This window comes from Conger conger, chromosome 15, assembly GCF_963514075.1.
Source record: "Conger conger chromosome 15, fConCon1.1, whole genome shotgun sequence".
Lineage (NCBI taxonomy): Eukaryota > Metazoa > Chordata > Actinopteri > Anguilliformes > Congridae > Conger > Conger conger.
Genome location: NC_083774.1, coordinates 4719459 through 4735644, shown reverse-complemented (window position 1 = coordinate 4735644; position 16186 = coordinate 4719459). Strand labels below are relative to the sequence as shown.

Here is a 16186-nt window from a genome sequence, read left to right as displayed (position 1 = left end):
GTTTCCATGTGTCCTTTTGAAGTCTCCAAATGTCCTTTTTGGAAAATTACCTAGACATAGCTTAGAAAACAAACAATGCAGAATGTTCATTTTTGGTGATATTGTCATCAATCCACTCAAAAACCTTTCAGCAAGGAAAGAATCTTCCACTTCCACTGTGTTCTGTAACTTTGATTTTGTAATACTTGAGGATTATGCCTGTAGTCAAAGTGTTTCAAGAATAGTAGGCATTTTATTTTGGGTATGTCATTTTCAAGCTTGTGTTAAGAAAGAGGGTGCTACTTAAGGGGTTTTAGACAAAGCATTTACAATGTTTGGAAAACAACAAGTTTTAAAGTTTCTGTAAAAATTTCATATTAAAATAATCGCAAATCCTAAACTGTTTGCACGTTATGCCAATGTATATTGCACCACTTTCTTGAAATCGCCACCGAGCTGGCCTCAGGCGTATTTGAATGGGACATTTCGCCTGGCTCCTCGCTGCCGACCATCGCTGCCGACCATCGCTGCCACTGCCTCGTGTCTCCGCCTCTCTGTGCGAACCCGATCCCCGTCCGTCTCCCCTTCCACCACCCCCTCACGCCCCCTTGCACTGCCAGCCTCCTCCTCCCCCCTCCTGGCCCTGAATCTGAGCGTTTGTCCGACCGAGATTCCGTTCCCTTCATGCGAATAACTTCCGAACTCCATCCAAGGGAGAGAGAAAGGAAAAAAAAAAAAGCAAAACAAACACCGCAAAAGTAAACCTGGACAAAGCAGGAACCAAAAAACTCCGATTGTAAGACCTGCGGCGGGTGAGGGGGGCAGGTCGACGAATTAAAGGATGTGGATCTGGTATCTTCTGCTCGGATCGGGGTCTGGCTCCAGCTCGGTCGGTAAGTTTTGAAACTACGCTTGCATTGTGCTGTCGCCACTGTCAAAGTAGGAACGCTTTTAAAGGGGCCGCCGCCGTCGCCCTTTCAGGAGGGGGAAAAAAACAAAACGCATGCTTACAAAACAATTGTTTCTTCGTTCACCCGTGTTTAGCTATCTTCCGCGCATTGCTTTGCAACTTTAGCCTACTCTTAGTTAACGGATTGGTTCAACGGGAACACAACGTGACTTTCGTAGTCGTCTGTAATCTCGCCAAATGGATTAAACTAGAGAACTTGGATACGTAGCAGTGTTTCGTCTAGTAAAAAGTATCTTTATGGGGGAAAAGAGCAGTTGCTTTACTGATCCCCGATTCTTCAAGTGGTTATTACAGATGACGTTAACGGGTTGCCTCCTTAGGATTATGGATAACGGTTAGCTACGTATCAACGTACGAAAACAACCATTATGCTAATTCCTGAAGCAAGTATTTGAATTATGTGTGCGTGGAATGTAGACGGGGGGGAAAACACGGTGGGCAAAGAACTACGATCGAGGGGAAAAGATTGTTGACAGGACACCAGTGACAAGTCAATCTCTCCCCTGGCCCTGCCACCAGTTCCGGGGCCTCCACGGGGAAGGATTCAAGTGTGTATTACTCTGTAGTCAATGCGTGAATGGATAATGTTACCGACAGGGAGGCGAGCTGCCTTTTGAGTTTCCACTTAAACATTAAAAAAAACGTGAAATGCGATAAGGAAAACATTATGTGTGCGTCGTGAATGTTTGAATGATATAATGGTTTGAGTAATTTGAGTCCTACCTAGTTTATAAGTGGCCATTTAGCAGTTTTGGTTTGATATACCCATGCCCATTTTGGAGTGTGTGCTTGTGTGTATGTGTGCGTTGCATTTTATGCAGACAAAATGGCACATGCATGTAGTTTCTCCATTGCAAAGAGAAACAGTTATTCTCTCGTGTAGGTATAGTGGCAGTATGTAGGCTACCATAATGGTCAGGGAACAGCTTTGTAGCTCCACGGTTGTAGGTTTCATTCCCAGATGGGGCATTGCTGTTGGACCCTTGAGCAAGGTGCTTAACCTGAATTGCTTCTGTAAATATCCGGCTGTGTAGATGGTTTGTGTGCTAAAAGAATGTATGCCGTTTTAGTGGCCCACTAAGCCGAATCCCTGAGATGTAAATATAATGTAATGTTCTGTGGGAACTGCCTCTTGTCAACATACGTGAGGCGTGTAGTAGGCTTCAGCCGAACGGTTATTTGAGCGAGTGAAATTTGAACCGATTCCAAGCGCGTAGCGAATAAATGATGAATGGCTTTCAGGTTTAATTTATTTGTTTGATAAAAACGGTTGACATGACGTTACCGAATGCGCTTTCCTCTTAGCCTCGCATCGCTCCTGAGCTGTCCTTAATCAGAAGCCTGGCGCAGCCACATTATCGAAATCATCCGCGCTGTTTCACCGTGACCTTGGCTTGCGGAGACATGACAACCGCATTTTTTTACTTTGTGGGGGTGCCCGGCAGGACAGAAGGTAAAAACTAGAGGGGTGTGTTTCAGGGGTGTGTGAGCTTGGAGTCTGAGGCCGCTCAAGGTCAAATGAACCTGACACGGTTTGAAAAAGCCAGCACGCAGGTGGCTAAATTTAGAACAAAGCAGAATCTACCCATTTAAATTACACGGCAAGCCTCTGTCCAATATTGACTTTCGTCGTCCTGTTTTTAATCTTCACATAGAGATGATTAATTAATATGTCATCCTGTGGGACAGGGACCAATATAATTCTGTGTACCACTTAAATTCTTGCAAGTTTTTGGTAATTGAACAATCGTGTTATGATCTATGATCGCACATAAATTCTTTGAGATTGGAGCATCCTTGATGTGTGTGAGTGTGTGTGTGTGTGTGTGTGTGTGTGTGCGCGCGCGCCTGGTGTGGGCAGGCAGGCAATAAAAATATCTGACACCTCTTTCTGAATATTGTTTTTCCTTGTCACATTTCCTCTTTGTAACTGCTTGCAAATAGATCTAACAGAGTTTTATGTCTGGGCCCCTTGTGCGAGTTGCTTCAGTTGGGTTCAGCAGGTCTTTGCCGGAGACCGATGCTCGCCATCAAAATGGCTGAAGCCACAGACACAACCCGGTCGGCTGGCTGGCAAAATGGCTGACCCTTCTGGACAGGGTCAAGGTTCAAAATGGCCGCCATACGCTGTGTCCCCTTGATGGGTGCTGCGGTGTTGACTGCTGAGGTGACCTCCCGCTCCGCTGTAACGCACTGTAATGCAAATCCGCGATGGCATTACGGCAACCCGAAGCTGTGTTTATTTTCAGTAGTCTGTTTGCGGATGAGGCGGGAATTGAGCAGAAATCATATTAGTCAAGGCTAAAGCAAGCTGGTTCGCGACTGTGATGCCTAATTTTGTGGTCTTTAGTGTCTTCTCTTTTTCCGCTCTCTTTTTGCTGGGTGTCAGTGTGACTGCTGGGCCTCTGGGTGTTTGTTGTTTGTTTCATTTTGGGGTTTGGGTACGGGATAAGTTGAGGTGAGGGTGGGGAGAGAGTGTGGGGCTGTGTTATGATGGTTCAGGGTGGGGTGAGTGTGGGGCTGTGTTAGGATGGCTCAGGTTGGGGAGAGTGTGGGGTTGTGTTTGGATGGTTAAGGGTGGGGTGAGTGTGGGGTTGTGTTAGGATGGTGCAGGGTGGGGTGAGTGTGGGGCTGTGTTTGGATGGCGTGGGGTGAGTGTGGGGCTGTGTTAGGATGGCTCGGGGTGGGGAGAGAGTGTGGGGCTGTGTTAGGATGGCTCAGGTTGGGGTGAGAGTGTGGGGCTGTGTTTGGATGGCGCAGGGTGGGGTGAGTGTGGGGCTGTGTTAGGATGGCTCGGGGTGGGGAGAGAGTGTGGGGCTGTGTTTGGATGGTTCAGGGTGGGGTGAGTGTGGGGCTGTGTTAGGATGGTGCAGGGTGGGGTGAGTGTGGGGCTGTGTTAGGATGGCTCGGGGTGGGGTGAGTGTGGGGCTGTGTTAGGATGGCGCAGGGAATGGTAAGGCTTGATGTTGTGTCTCTCTCTCTGTTGTGTTTCTCTGAGTGGAGAGTGCTGTTGTTTCTTCCGCGTGGTTTCAGTGTGTGACACAAACACACAGGCCCGACACACAGAGCGGCCCTCTCCCGTCCACAGGAGCCCGCGTCAGCCACTCCTCCACACGGACTCATATCCACAAGCTTCCCTCGCCCATAACTCTTCCAGAACCCGACCGTTTTTCGACCAAGGACCCACTTAAGCCGGCCAAAATTCGATTTGCTTTTGTTGTTACTGTGGAAGCTGTGAGTGTGTGTGTGTGTGTCTGTGGAAGCTGTGTGTGTGTGTGAAACAAATCGCACTGTGTGCGGAGATGTGCCCATGTGCGGTAGCTCCACGGCTGATGGATCTCCTCACGCATGTGAGTGTGTGAGTGTGTATCTGTGTGTGTCTGTGTGTGTCTGTGTGTGTCTGTGTGTGTCTGTGTGTGTCTGTGTGTGTGTGTGTGTGTGTGTGTCTGTGTGTGTCTGTGTGTGTCTGTGTGTGTGTGTGTTTCTCCAGAGGCCGGAACATCATGTTTGTGTGAGCGTGTGTCTGTGTGTATCTGTGTGTGTGTGTGTGTGTGTGTTTCTCCGGAGGCCAGAACATCATGTTTGTGTGAGTGTGTGTGTGTGTGTGTGTGTGTGTGTTTTTCCGGAGGCCGGAACATCATGTTTGTGTGAGTGTGTGTGTGAGTGAGACTGTGTGTGTGTGTGTGTGTGTGTGCGTGTGTGTTTCTCCGGAGGCCGGAACATCATGTTTGTGTGAGTGTGTGTATGAGTGAGACCGTGTGTGTGTGTGTGTGCGCGTGTGCGTGTGTGTTTCTCTGGAGGCTGGAACATCATGTTTGTATGAGTGTGTGTGTAAGTGAGACTGTGTGTGTGTGTGTGCGTGTGCGTGTGCGTGTGTGTTTCTCCGGAGGCCGGAACATCATGTTTGTGTGAGAGATGATGTTCGCTTAGCGTGGATAATAACAGAGCTGAGCAGTGGGTAGCTGTTAGACGGGTCCAGGGAGGGGGGCTCGTGTTTGAAGTGTCTGAATTATTGCCGTTGGGAGTTTAAAGAAGAGGAGGGGCCCCATTTCTGAGAGCCTACACCGGGAGAAGGACTTAATGTTCTTTATTTGGCATTGAAAAACAGACCAGGCCTGCATGTTTTTGGTCATGAGTAATGGGTCTGGACCCAACCGAACACTGGATTTAGGGCCTCTGAGGAGGAGAGAGGTGCCCCCCCTCCTCGATCTGACCCTCATCTCACCTACCTGTTAATCACGCTGTTTAATGTTGAAGCCGCGTCATCCCTGAGTACTGTAAGTGGGCAGAGTGGGCTAGCCAGGACGATGGCGCATTAGCATTTCATGTGCTGGATGCCTGCGGATTAGCATAATGCCATTGTTACACCAGCGTGCCAGGAAAGGGGAGACTCTCAGCCTTAACTGTCTAATTTATTTGCTTATTGTGCATCCGTTTTAAGGGCAATTTACATACGTTAGGATAGGCAGTATTTTATTATTTCTCCAGCTGGAATCGCTGAAAGAAGTGCAAATGAGACGTTGAGCTCCAGGGATGCCATGAAATGTCGTCTCAGTGGCGTAGCTTGGCGAGTGCTGGTCACGTGTTCATCACACGCTGCCATGATGGCTGTCGAATCCGGCCACTCGTTCTTGGCTGCATGTCTCTCTCTACCTCTCCCTCTCTCTCCCATTCCCTCTCCCTCTGCCTCTCTCCCTCTCTCTCCCATTCCCTCTTCTGTGTCTCTCCCTCTCTCTCTCTCCCATACCCTCCTCTCTTTATCTCTCTCCCATCGCTCTCTCCCCCATACCCTCCTCTCCCTCTCCCTCTCTCCCTCTCTTCCTCTCTCTCCCATTCCCTTCTCCCTCTCTTCCTCTCTCTCTCTCCCTCTCCCTCTCTCCCTCTCTTCCTCTCTCTCTCCCCATACCCTCCTCTCTTTATCTCTCTCTCTCTCCCTCCCTTTCTTCCTGTTTATCTACACCAGGCTTCATGATCATATTTGATCCTCAAATCCAGCCCTGGCTTTCTTTCCTCCCGGTTTCCTGGGACCTCCTGGATTTGGCCGGTAGTTAATTGAACAGTCAGTGCTGCTGATTGGCCTGACTGTTTTCACACCTGACTTCCAGGTAAAGGCAGGGTGGGGGAAACTGACGGTTCTTGCCCCTGGGGGACCTTTAGTTGATGATTCCTGCTCTCCATTGTCCAATAAAGCCCTAAAAATATACCCAGCGCCTTCACTTGGAATTTGACCTCCAGCGTTTTGGGCACACACTCTCTGTCCCTTTTGGTTGTGGGGAGGTCAGTCATTTGCCATGGTGTGTGTGGTGGGGGATGGGGGGGGGGGGGGTCACATTTCTCAGCCCCAAAAATATTCGAAATATTTGGGGTGAGATCTATCCATAAAGCGCAGAATATTTACTGTACAAGGTGGTACTCTGTGGAACCCTAAGTGTCTTCAGCAAAATTGTCTGAAGGGGTCCATGCGCCGTCACACAGCAAGCCGACTGCTCTAAAGTTTCAGGAGTAAATATGGCCGATAAATTCAATGTTCTGTGTTGTGGGGCGGAGCGGGGGGGAGGGGAGGGGAGGGGAGGGGAAGGGGGTCTTTTTTGTTTTGCCTGTGACGGCAGTTAAATGTATTTCTTCACTTGCACAATGCTAGATGAGTTCCACACACGCTGTGGGTGATTAAAGCCAGCTGTCGGGCGCAGGAAATGGAGGAGGTGACGTGAAGGCGGCTCTGGATTTATTGCAGTTAGAGCTGGCAGAATTTAATTGCCCTTTTCTTTTACAGCAACATTTTTAAAAAATGCGGTTTCATATGCGTGTATTTAAATACGTATTTTTCCACAATTGCTTTTTTCCATAACTTTTTAACCTCATATATGTCCTATAGTATGTATATATATATGACTATATGGTATAGTATGTATACTATATAGTCATGAGTTGCTGCTTGTAATTATGATGATAAGGCTTTGTAAAAGCAGTGATTGTGGGAGACTTTTGATGGGATTCTCAGCGAATAAAACGGCTGAACCTGCTGTGGTTTAATGAGAAGCGGTGTCTTGGTGGATAACAGCGTGGCGTTCGGAGAGAAAGACCTCATCAGCACAACACAGCAGGGAGGAGCGTTGGCTCAACGGTCCTGATGTCCGTAAAGGACAAACAGCCACACACCAGTGTGTGCGTGTGGTGTGTGTGGTGTGTGTGTGTGTGTGTGTGTGTGTGTGTGTGGTGTGTGTGTGTGTGTGTGTGTGTGTGTGTGTGTGTGTGTGTGTGTGGTGTGTGGTGTGTGTGTGTGGTGTGTATCTGTGTGTGTGTGTGTGTGTGGTGTGTGCGTGCGTGTGTGCGTGTGCATGTGTGTGTGAGATTTGCTTCTCAAATATTTAGCTTTTTTAAAAAAGAAAACAGGAGTGAGGAAAAATTCATCAACAAAATGATGAGTAAAGGTCAGCTCAGCAGGGAAAAAATGACTGTGGACGTGTGAACCTGCAGGATGTAGAGATTGCTCCAGGTTAAGTTATAGATGTAACCTCTTTTGATTAACTGAATTTGGGCTGACGAGGGGAAGTTGAAGGATTCTGGTTAGGATTGTGCAGTCAGATTCTTGATGAAATCTTACCTTATGCATTTCATTGAAATTCAGCTGTACTGTATATTGAACCCGGGCAGGGTTCCTTCTGAGGAAAGAGAAGTGGTTGGAAACTGCACTTTTCAGGTTTCAATTCATGGCTACTGTTGCCCTAGGCTTGCTCGTGTGGGGGTTTAGGGTTTTCTCTGAAGCATGTTGTGACAAATTGTTTGTGAAATGATCTAATACATTTTGATTTTAATAGTTGAGCTAATTGAAAATTAACCTTTGCTCACCTTGTCCTGAACGTCAAACGCCAGCCATCCACATCAGGCCCTTTAAAGCGTCATTTCGAAAAGAAATGTGCAAATAGCGCTGTCTCTGCATTGGCACGGGGACCTCGCGGTCATGCATCGGCGAAGAATTAGCTTCCCTCTGCAGAAGGGAAGCGTTGTAATTCCCCGTTTTGTCTCGGTGCATAATTAAGACTAATTTACACGGGGAGAAACACTTCTTTTGACCTTATTACGGCTCTTTATTTTCATGTTTTTTTTTTTTTGTTTCTCCTGGTTTAATGTTGATATCGTGCGTTTAGTTCGCCCGTTTCCTGATGAGCCAGCGGTGCTGCCGGGGCCTGCTGGGCCCCCCCTGCCGTCTGTCCAATCAGCACGCCCGCGCTGAGAGATGTCACGCCGCGCGGCTCGCTCGACATCACACGGTTATTTTAGGTTTCTCTCCCAGAATACCTCAGCCGTCGGAGCAGGCAAAAGAGCCACTCGCCGCCCAGATACTCTAAACTGCCTCTCCACTCCAGCAAGAGCTGAGGAGGTTTTGGTGCTCTTCGGGAAGACACAAGTGTGAAATTAGTATAAAAATGAAAAAAAACGTCCAGCTATAAATAGCTATGAAAGCCTTCTTCATTTCACCAAACAGAGAACCCATTCTTTATCTTTTGTAACTGAAGAGTTCTGTTAATGCTCACGGGCTGCATTCTAATGGAACCAAGATGGTGTCTATTCGTGTCTGTTTGCTTTCTGATTAGGGTAGGAGATGGCTTTAGATAGCAGATAGGAGGCAGAATGGCGGACTTGCATTTTGCGGCTTCCGATATTTTTTTTTCCCCCCCATTCAGACCAAATGATATTAAAATGGTTAGATCTGAGGTCTCTGCTCGTGAGGTGTGAGATACTATTCTGAACCACTGTGACTCCTTGTGGGCTCTACATCAGCTTGAATTTGTCAGGTGTGAGTGGTCTTGCGAGCGGATTCTGTCTTTCGTTTCCTGTTGAAACGATCAGGAGGTGGTTCCGTGCATGTTTTTCTGGTCTGTATAGTCTATGCTCTCATTACATTACCTGAATGGCATTTGGCGTTTGGCCATTAATGTAATGTAAGCTTGGAGCAATGGCAGGGTTAAGGGCCTTGCTCAAGGGCCCAGCGGCTGTGGGGATCTTATTGGCTACACCGGGATTCGAACCACCGACCTTGCGGGTCCCGGTCACGTACCTTAACCACTCCGCTGCAGGCCGCCCCATCCCATCGGATGTCACAGTCCGACCTCGCAGAAGTGAGAGAGCGCGTCCGAACTCCTGACGTCGTATCCCGTGAGGAAATGGTGTAACGTACGCCTGCCCGTGCTGATTAAAGTCACAGTTCGCCGTGTTCAAATCAAAGGCACAGACATTCACACTCAGACAGCTGGAGCTCGCGCGTGGGAGTGGAGCTGTCCACCATTGCGCAAAGTGTTGCTTTCTACACCGGTTACCGGGCAAAGATGACTTCCTTGCGATAAGGTGAGATTAGAATGGCGGTGGAGATGAATCTCATGCTGACAATTTTACTGGCGTATTATTTAAATGAAGCCGCTGGCTTGGGTTTTATGGAATGTAATGTTCATTAAAGCAATGGACCGTCAGAGGCGGGGATGTGTCGAACACGTTTTAACTGTGTCCTTCGCTGGACGTCCGCCACGGGCGCGTTCCTGCCCCGGCCAGAGACCCTAAATAAGGCGGGCAGCGGGAGGAGGTCTCGAGGCGGCGGTGTTAAATAATGGTGGGAGGACCGCGGTATTGTTCTTCTCCGAGGCTGTCTCTTCCACTCGTCTGTCTTGTCCTTCTTCTCCGAAGCCGTGCTGCATTTTGAGAGGAGTCTACCGTTGCAGTAGGCCTTTTAGTTTGTGTCTTGGATCCAGTCCAGGGCAGTTGCTCATGTCTGTGGCTCCAAAGTTAACGTATTTAGACCGAAAGACAAAACATGATGAATGTGTATTTTCAATAAAATAATGTTTTAATGGATGTAAATAAAACCCTGTACTCCATCATAGGTAGGCAAAGGTCAAAAGGGATATCATGTCTGTCAGCACGGATGACTCCACCCCCAACCCCCCCCCCCCCCCCCCCATTCAGGTTTACAGTCCATCTTCAATTCAATTCAATTCAGTTATATTTCTATAGCGCTTTTACATTTTACATTACATTTTACATTTTAGTAATTTGGCAGACGCTTTTAATCCAAAGCGACTTACAAGTGCATCGGTTCTTCCGCAAGTCAAAGCATCACATCCATAACTAGTGAAATACACATGAAACAGCGTTTCACAGCAGACTGTCCCAAAGGTGCTTTACAGAGTAACAGAATGGAAGAGAAATGTGAAATATCAGGCCTAAACCCCCAAATAGCACATGAGGTAAAGGACCTCCCCAGTAGGAGAAGAACCCTCAAACGGTGATTTTGTCCACCGACATGCCTGTCCTCGATCTCTGAAGCCCCCACTTCTGAAGTGACTCCAGCCCCCCTGACTGCAGGGAATGCCCCATCTCTGATTGGATTGACCCCGCTTCCTTGATCCTTGCTGGTCCCGGGGTGCAAGCCTTCCCTCTGTCTTGCACCGGGCAGAATGTATTAAATAAGGTGGCAGGAAGCAGTGAATTAGGCTTCTAGATGCCAGGGATGTTTATTTATGATTTTTTTTGCCAAGACGTTTATTGTACGTGCTCTATAGGACCTGAGGGGCATCTGGTCTGCCAGGCACATTACAAATGCCATTGAGTTATTGCCCCTCTGCTGGCTAATGCACTGCCACCCATGCAAATAAAGATTAAATTAATAAATCATCTTATAAAGATTTAGTTGCAGATTTACGGGCAGATGACAAGTCCGTATCTGCTCAGACTGGGATGCTTCCGCAGCCAGTATAGCACATAAATAAAAGATTAAATAAAGAAACCAATAAATATATTTGTATTAATATTCTGTGTGGAGGTTTGATTTTATTTGGCGTTGGCGTCTTTAATCTAGACCTTATTTTTTACATCTTTTGATATTTGGCAGACGCATTTATCCGGAATGTGGCCAATATAAATCCAGCTTACGTTCGATTACATACAATCCATTTATACAGCGGTATGCTGAACATAATGAAGTAATTCGAGTTAAAGGCCCACACGCATATCTTTTGTGTTTTTGAGCATTTCATGTAATCCTGGAGCTGATTTGTGTTCCATACTGATTCAAGTCAAACGACTGTATGCCTGTTTTAGGCTCTAACTGCTGTTTCTCTGAGCTGTTTGTAAAACGAATTCCCACGTGACGTATGTTTTTGCAGAATGATCAGTTGCTAAGTGTTGACACAGAGAGCTGACCACTGGAGGCGGGCGGGGAGGGGTTAGGGACTTCTTAACAAAACCTACATCACTGCTCTTTGCGAACGTTTTGTGGGTGTTTTAGAACCAAGCAGAGAGGGCTGATGCGTAAGGGCTTTTTAGTATGTTGCTCGAGGGTTCGACGGCAGTGCCCCTCCTGGGAATCAAACCTGCAACCAGGGACTACACAGTCCTCCTCTACCCCTACCCACGTAACATACGAGCTGTATCCCCCGGCCCTATTAGTTGTAATGGCTGAGAAAAACACCCTGAAGAGCAGTGTGGGGGAAAAGAAATGAAAGTGAAGGTGGTTTTTAGCGGCAGCCGGTAACCTCGCTGGCGGCCAGACCGGTCTCCGCTCCGCGCCTGGAGGGTTCTCGGGGCCTCGTTAAGCTGAATTGCCTGAGCGCGAGTCCAATTAACCTTTCGGGAGCGCCGGGGGTCCGCAGCTGTGCGTCTGCGCTCTGGCGGAGTGAGTCATCAGCGCCGCCCGGCCTGTACGCAGGTAAAGGTGAGAGAGGGGGAATGACTGGGCTGTGCTTCCACTGCCTGTCCTATTAATATCGCAGGGCTGCGTGCAGCTGAGAACCTGCCCACCCACACCAGCCAGATCGATCCTCATCCTCCCATTAAAGGTACAATAGGTAAGATTTTTGTGTTAAAACATTGTTACAAGACCACTGTAAATCCATTCCTATCATTGAAAAAGGCTCACTTACATGTTGACTCACCCTATGCCAGTGTTTATAGTGCTTAAATTCGGGTTTCAGAATATACAGTTGACGGGCCGGCACAGATAAGGGGAAGGGATAAACAGTGTTGTGGTTTGAAGGTGTGTGTTGCTGCTATTCCTCTCTTAACCAGGGGTGTATCCCAGTACAAAAAAAAAAGATACAGCATGTCACCCTTCCCTTAATTCATCCCAACCCCCGGTAGCCATGTTTTGAGTATTGGGGTGCACCCCACCCCAGATTTGAGTTTGTCTCCACTAGAGCAAACGGCTCCTGTTTCCCTGCCGCGCGTTAAAAGCGTGAGCGTTCGCTGTCCTCTCTCCAGATGAAATGCAAAGCCGGCGCTAATTGCTTCCGCGCTAACCCTCCGCCGGTCACGCAGACGGGCTAAGTGGTCCACCCCAGCGAGTCCAGTCTATTAGGCCCCCTACGTGTTCGGGGCGGGCTAATTGTCTGCTATCGGATTTTTCGTCTGCCGGGGCGCAGGGGGTTGGGCCGGAACACGACCGGGCGCGGCGGAGGGGGTGTTTTTAATTCCACCGCCCCGGTTAGCTTAGCAGGCCACGCCCGGGCCTTCCTGCACGGTCGGAGACGGTAATTGAGTTAGTCTCCGTGCCCCCCCGGTTTAATGAAGGTCAGCTGGCGGGAGGAATCCGACTCATTCCACATGAGCCCAGGCGGCTCCTTGAAATGGAGGCTCCGGATTCCTCATTAAAGGGACGTGGGCGATTGAAAATTTGCGCCGGGCTACAGAGGTCTGTTCCGCCGGGCCCTGCCATTTAATCCTTTGACCATAACACGTACGGCACGTAGTGTGTGTGTTGAGACGTGTTCAGAAACCACTCGCTAGAACTCATTAACTATACGGCCTGTCTACTGGGCTATGTTATTTTTAGTGCCCGCAGTGAAAGAGAACCTGACCTGTTCGAGAAAAAAGGAAAGCTCTTGTTAACGTGTTCATCTAGGCTGCAGAAGTGAACTCTGATATTAATCGTAAGGCAGCTGGAGGATGTAAATCATCTGAAAATGAGTGTTACGTCCCTCAGGTGTCTAGGGGTAGGAGGGAGTGCATAACATATATCTGATGGGTTTTGAGAGTGTTTAGTGTAAATAATGAGGGCCACACAAGAATTTAAGTGCAAAAGTGGATATATTATACAAATAGTGCAATAATTTACAATTTACAATTTACAATTGTATTTACCGAACAACGAAGAAGACATTTAGGTCACAAGGCCAAGGGACACGGATGCTGCCAAATAAATGAAATCAACAAAACAAAACCAAGCTAGAACCAAAGATAGGCTGACTGATTTATTAAGCAAACACACAAAAGCCTATCTCACTACTCTCACAAAACATAAATTACACCGTTGGCAACCACCCCTTTCCTAATGTGTCGATACACTAATTCGACCTACGTGCAGCACCAGCGTATAGAGGCCTCTATCTTACCTGCCCCAGATTGTAGGGAGGTTTGGCTGGCCACTAAATGCAGACGATGGTAAACGCTCACTGCATTTGGACAGTATAGCGCTTTCAAATGTGCTTTACAATTCATGCCTCTCACCCATCCACACACAAAACAACGGCGATAGGCTGCCATGCAAGGCACCAACCAGCTCGTCGGGAGCAATTGGGGGTTAGTTTTGCTCAGGGACACTTTGGCATACCTAGGGCTCGGATCGAACTTCCAGACGTCTGCTCTCACCTCCAGAGCTAATCTCCCCCTCCTGATTAATAAGTCATCTGTTCTTCTGAACAAACATTTTCTGTGAATGTGTAGCCACCAGAGAGTATAACAGGGTGTCCTTGAAGTTTGGAGGCTCAGTTGTGTCAGATTGAGTATCGATTTAAGTTTTAACTTTAGGTTATGTGGTGATTCTCCTCAGATTTCACTTGAGGGGTTCTTATCATTCCCCTCTCAAACTGTTAAAGAGATGAGTCTTCAGGAACAAATATTTGACACTGTTGGCATAGCAATGCAAGTACAAATAAGAACATTGGTGTGCTTGTTCTCATTTTTTGATAGTATAATTAGTGTCTCTGGGGTGGCAAGTGAAGTGGAGGTGAATGAAGATATCTGCAGAGCACTGCCAAGCCACTCTAAACCTCCGAAGGCGACGATTATTTCACTGTGTAATCACCCTCGTCAACTGTCCCAGCAGTCGCCTAATGGCCCTCCTCCGATCGCATTACGGGTCAATTTAGCTCAAATCTCTTGTCTCCGTGGCGGAAATAAAACAAACAGGGGGAAGCCGAACGCCTGCCCTTGTATTGAAACCCATCGGAGGTTGTGGGGGGTGAGTCTATTTGTTTTGATTTGGTGTCTGTTGTTTTTTTCGTGCTTGTTTGAGCGGCGCAAGCAATGCGTCTCTGTCACGGAAAGCCCCCCCACCCCCCCTCCCCGGGATCGTCAACAACAGATGGCACTTCCCCCGGTAGTGAAGAGAAATGAGGCCGCTTCCGCCCGTTACCCTCTAGCACTCCTTCACAGCGCTCGTCTTGGCTTCTTTCCCGCCCCTCTCAGACGTGACAGACCGAGGCGGTCGCCCGGGACGGACGGGCCACGGAGACGGCGGAACAAACCGGAACAAACCGGAACAAAACCGGTACAAGCCGGAACAAGCCGGAACAAGCCGGAACAAACCGGAACCAAACTGGAACAAAACCGGAACAACCGGTACAAGCCGGAACAACCCGGAACAACCCACGCTCTTCAGCCAAATCGCCCCCTCGGATGACCCCACAACACCCTTATCTACCCTATAAACCAGAGTCATTGTGTCGAGATGGCATTGTTGGGCCATAAATTCATTATGTTGTTAAAGTAGAGAACCTCGCCCCAATGCCGTTAATGCAGGATGGGGGTACCGTAAGAATCTATTGCCATAATGTTTAACGATGCCCGGCGCTTTAATACACAGGACCGTGGTAATTACTGATGAGTCTCAGGACTGGTTACGGGAGCCGGGTTTGGTTTTACCCCCATCAGCACTTCTGATTAGCAATTCTAACAAGACCAGAGGAAGTAAGCAGAAGAAATAAAATTAGTTTTAACCGAATTACGCTGCAGATAGAATATTTTGGGTCCAGTGATTTCCCTGAGCTGTCTCTTTCTCTCTCTCTCTCTCACACACTCACACTCACACACACAGGCACGAAGGCAGATACGCAGGCACACGTACGCACACACGCACACACACACACACACACACACACTCTCACACGGCCAGTCTCTGTCCCTCCTGCCAGGTTCAGGGTAGCTGAAGACACACACAGACATACGTACACACACACTGGCATGTATGCAGATGCATACGCACACACACACATATACATATACACATGCACACGCACACACATATACATATGCACACGCACACACATGCACACACATATACATATACACACGCACACACATGCATACATATACACATACGCTCTCGCACACACACACACACAGTCTCTCTCCCTCCTGCCAGGTGCAGGGTAGTTCTGGCATAATTAACTGAAGTATTGCTGAACTGCAGACCTGACCTCTCTCCCTCGCAGCGATGCCCTGACTGACTGTATGAAGTTATTAATTATGATTAAAATTTGCTGCTGTATTTCTCCCTGGGAAGCCCTTTCCCGCTCCCCTTATCTGAGCCAGGGCTGTCTGCGTGGAGAGAAGGACTTCTTTTTATGTCCAAATTAAAAGCCCCTTTCTCTTCCTCTGGGACAGGAAGGGGGCAAATTCTCTGGGTTCCTGCTGTTATCACAGAGGGCATTCAATTAGGCCAGGACGAGGACCACCCCTGGTCTCTCTCTCTCCCTCTGTTCATCTCTCCCTCTTACTCTGCCCATCTCTCTCTCTCGCTCCCTCTGTCTTATCTCTTCCTCTCTCCATCTCTCTCTCTCCCTCTCTCTCTCTCCCTCTGTTCATCTCTCCCTCTTACTCTCTCTCTCTCTCCCTCTGTCTTATCTCTTCCTCTCCACATCTCTCTCTCTCCCTCCCTCTCTCTCTCTCTCCCTCTCTCTCTCTCCCTCCCTCCCTCTCTCCCTCTCTCTCTCTCTCTCCCTCCCTCTCTCTCTCTCTCTCTCTCTCCCTCCCTCTCTCTCTCTCTCTCCCTCCCTCCCTCCCTCTCTCTCTCCCTCCCTCCCTCCCTCTCTCCCTCTCTCTCTCTCTCTCTCTCTCCCTCTCTCTCTCTCTCTCTCTCTCTCCCTCTCATCTCCCTCTCTCTCTCTCTCCCCCTCTCTCACACTCTTTTTCGGCCTCTCGTTGCTGTCCTAAATGTGAGAGAGCCACACTCTTCCTCCGAGGTGGTCT

General features: G+C 48.4%; 1 protein-coding gene across 1 annotated transcript in view; it reads left to right on the top strand.

Moving 5' to 3' along the window:
- The first annotated feature begins 640 nt into the window (after positions 1–640).
- Positions 641–16186, top strand: part of ldlrad3 (low density lipoprotein receptor class A domain containing 3) — an 85752-nt gene continuing 70206 nt past the window's right edge. Inside the window, exon 1 of the mRNA XM_061222567.1 lies at positions 641–872. Coding sequence (XP_061078551.1) covers positions 821–872 — 52 coding nt within the window. The 5' untranslated portion in view covers positions 641–820. The remainder of the gene's footprint in view (positions 873–16186) is intronic.